This window comes from Coenobita brevimanus, chromosome 5 (genome assembly GCF_032717465.1).
Source record: "Coenobita brevimanus isolate Jiangsu-jjx chromosome 5, ASM3271746v2, whole genome shotgun sequence".
Taxonomy (NCBI): domain Eukaryota; kingdom Metazoa; phylum Arthropoda; class Malacostraca; order Decapoda; family Coenobitidae; genus Coenobita; species Coenobita brevimanus.
The window spans coordinates 42,762,249-42,765,344 of NC_136958.1; the positions used below are offsets into that span (position 1 = coordinate 42,762,249).

The following is a 3,096-nucleotide window of genomic DNA, read 5'->3' on the forward strand; positions in this document are numbered from 1 at the left end:
GGGGGAACAAATAATAATCTAAACGCCTTTAATGTGATGGCGTATTTTTTTTTTTTTTACTTTAATCAGTCCATTGCAAGACGGTTTTATTCAGCTTGAGGGAGGTTTCTTATCTTGAAGGGAATAATGAAGGTAATATCTACATCTTTAGGTTTGAAAGGTCCTTCCAAAGCTGAATACAGACGTCTCTTGGTAGTATGACTGTAATAGAAAGGACTGCACCGTACTGAAGAAGCTAAAGTGAAAAACAGGTCTTACCAGCATAGTTTGTGATGTTATTTACAATGGATTTAACACCAGCTATTAGGGCGGTTTTCAAGGGAAAATTGGGATGGAGTGTGTGTATTAGTAAGCATCGTGGAGTCAATCGGTAACAGTCTAAAACCTCTTTTCGTGGGGGTGGCTCCGTCTGCATTTACAGTATAGCTTGGATACTATAAATATTTCCCCAGTTCAGTTGCGCCTCCAGTTCACTGGCTTGTATACCACCATCATTCTCCAGGTTTCTTCTTCTTCTTCTTCTTCTTCTTCTTCCTCCTCCTCCTCCTCCTCCTCCTCCTTCTTCTTCTTCTTCTTCCTCTTCTTCTTCCTCTTCTTCTTCTTCTTCTTCCTCTTCTTCTTCTTCTTCTTCCTCTTCTTCTTCTTCTGGGTGTGAATTTACCTATATGTATGACTAGGATATTTTATAAGTACTTCCCTGGCTGTGTCATTTCATCGAACCCCGTATCCTGTATACCACCACCACCCCCAGGTTGTCGCCAGATCAGAGCTTCCTGGACCTGTCAGAGGAGCTGCGGGCACTGGCAGACGACGCTCACAACCACCGCCCCCTGCCAAGCCGCCCTCACTACCACGCCCCACGCCGCCCACCATCCGCCCACGCACGCTCACCCAGCCCCATCAAGCGACCCTCTACTGATGAAGACGAAGATAGCTGAATCAAGCGTAAAAAGCAGCATCCTATTTTTTGTAGTTTATCAGTTCATCGTGGAAGGTTGAATACAATCGTTATGTACTAATAAGAACAGTGTAAAAAATAACTCATTCGTATTATCGTCGGTTAAGAAAGCTCCCTAACACCTCTTCCTTAGCGATTTGTTTTGTTTATTACACCCTGCCTTCCTCTTATGTGTTGTCTAAATCATTCTAATATCACCATGCTCTGCTTAAATTACGTACAAAACTAAATTAGCCAGCGATATCCAAAATAAATCGGTAGGGAAGAAGTGTCTGGGAGCTTCCTTAACCTCCGGAAGTACGAGTGACAGTCTGTTCGCTGGCACGGAAAAAAAAAAAAAAAAAAAGTAGAATAAAATCGTCTGGCGTTGGCATCGTACAGAAAGCATTATTTCATTTAAGTACGGTGACCCCCTTTTGATATATTCCTGCTACTTCCTCACTGTTTTATTCAGCTTCTTGGAGATCTCGTGCAGTGACGGGGATAGTGAAGGCCAACCCGTCCCTAATAAAAAGTAAATTCATAAATGAATATATAAATAAATAAATAATAAAAGACATCATGCAGAAGGAGGAAACATGTCAGTACAAGAGGTTGAATAGGATCGTCTGGCAGGAGCGAGAAGAGAAAAAGAGTTGGAAAAAAAAAAAGATTACCAAGCCTAGGTAAGATTAAACTAAGCTGGGTACCACCAGCTCCACCAAGCGACCTTCCACTAACAAGGGGAAGAACATCTGGTTAAGCTCAGGACAATGGAGGTTTATCTTCTTATTCTTGCAGCGTCCAAGCGATTTCATTCCTTGGAGATCTCTCGAAGTTTTTGTTGTGGTCCCAGGTTTATCTGGACGTAAACCCATTGGACTGCAGGAAATGGACTGCTTTAGCCGGGCGCTTCCAGAGATCTTTCGTAGAGGTTATGCTGAAGGCTTGACTGTGTTGTGAAAGTGAGGTGCATGTGGTGTGTTATGGAGTGGGGGTTGCACCACACTGAGGGCATAGCGGAATCTTTGTGAGCTGTAGCAGTGTTAGCACTGAAGCACAGAACGGCGGTGGCCACAACTCTGCCTGACTGGGTATAATCATGCCTTTCTGGGAAGGGCGGTTTCTGTGGGATGAACATCCTGAGGGAGTTTGGGAAGGATGCTGTTTGGCTGGTGCTTTGTATGTTTGTGGTGGCTAGTTGTCTGTGTATATGGTAGTTATGTTTGTGAAGTGTAGGGTACTGTTGGGTGGAGGATGAAGGATGCTTATTAGCTTTCTTTGCTGGCATTTTCCATATATATATATATATATATATATATATATATATATATATATATATATATATATATATATATAGGTGAGAAATGCCGTAACGTAAGATTATAAGGGTGAGATGGATTTTTTTTGTTGATGTGATGAACTGTGTTCCCCTAATATTCAAGTGGTCATTCACTGAAACTACTACAGTATTATTTCTTGGTCGAGGTGATATATACTGTAAGTGTGTTCTTATCATGTTAGTATTATGGACCTTATTTCTATATCTGTATTTGTAGCTTTACCATGTTTGTCGTAGCTATGGTGTGGCCTAGTTCGGGTTCACGTAATTTACTGTTGTCCTAATAAAGAGTTATACTGTGGACTGTTTTCACTGATTCCTTAGTTGCCCGTATGTGAAGCCTGTCAGTGTTTTCAAGGCACTGAATCTACGATGTGTCTTTATCCTGATGTTGATTTTGTGTTGAGAAAGTCATGTGTGTAGCTAAAGTATGTTCCGTCTCTATTCATACCTGAGGACGGTCTAAGGATAGATAAATATGAAAGATCTTATTCGAGTTTGACAAGAAGCAAGCTTCCATAACAGTTAATACGTACCCGAGATCGTCTTCTCTCCTTGTTTATTTATTTAATTTTCTATCTAACTGATTGCGTAGTGTTTGATTGCTGTATGAGTGTGAAGACAATTAAATATACAAGCAATCTTAACCACAAATTAAGCATCGCAGACATTATTAAAACGGCAAGTCGGATCGAAATTATTGTATCTTCTCAATATACAGTATTTTCGTGTGTGGGTATAATTCATCCAAAGATGAGATGGTTAGTTCAGGCACGGTTTTCGTCGGGGGTGGCATACGCCCTCCACCCCTCATTTT

At 41.2% G+C, this 3,096-nt stretch overlaps 1 protein-coding gene across 1 annotated transcript in view; it reads left to right on the top strand.

The window, feature by feature from the left end:
• Positions 1-938, top strand: part of LOC145399027 (uncharacterized) — a 25,639-nt gene extending 24,701 nt beyond the window's left edge. Inside the window, exon 19 of the mRNA XM_080271759.1 lies at positions 752-938. Coding sequence (XP_080127885.1) covers positions 752-938 — 187 coding nt within the window. The remainder of the gene's footprint in view (positions 1-751) is intronic.
• Positions 939-3,096: the final 2,158 nt, after the last annotated feature.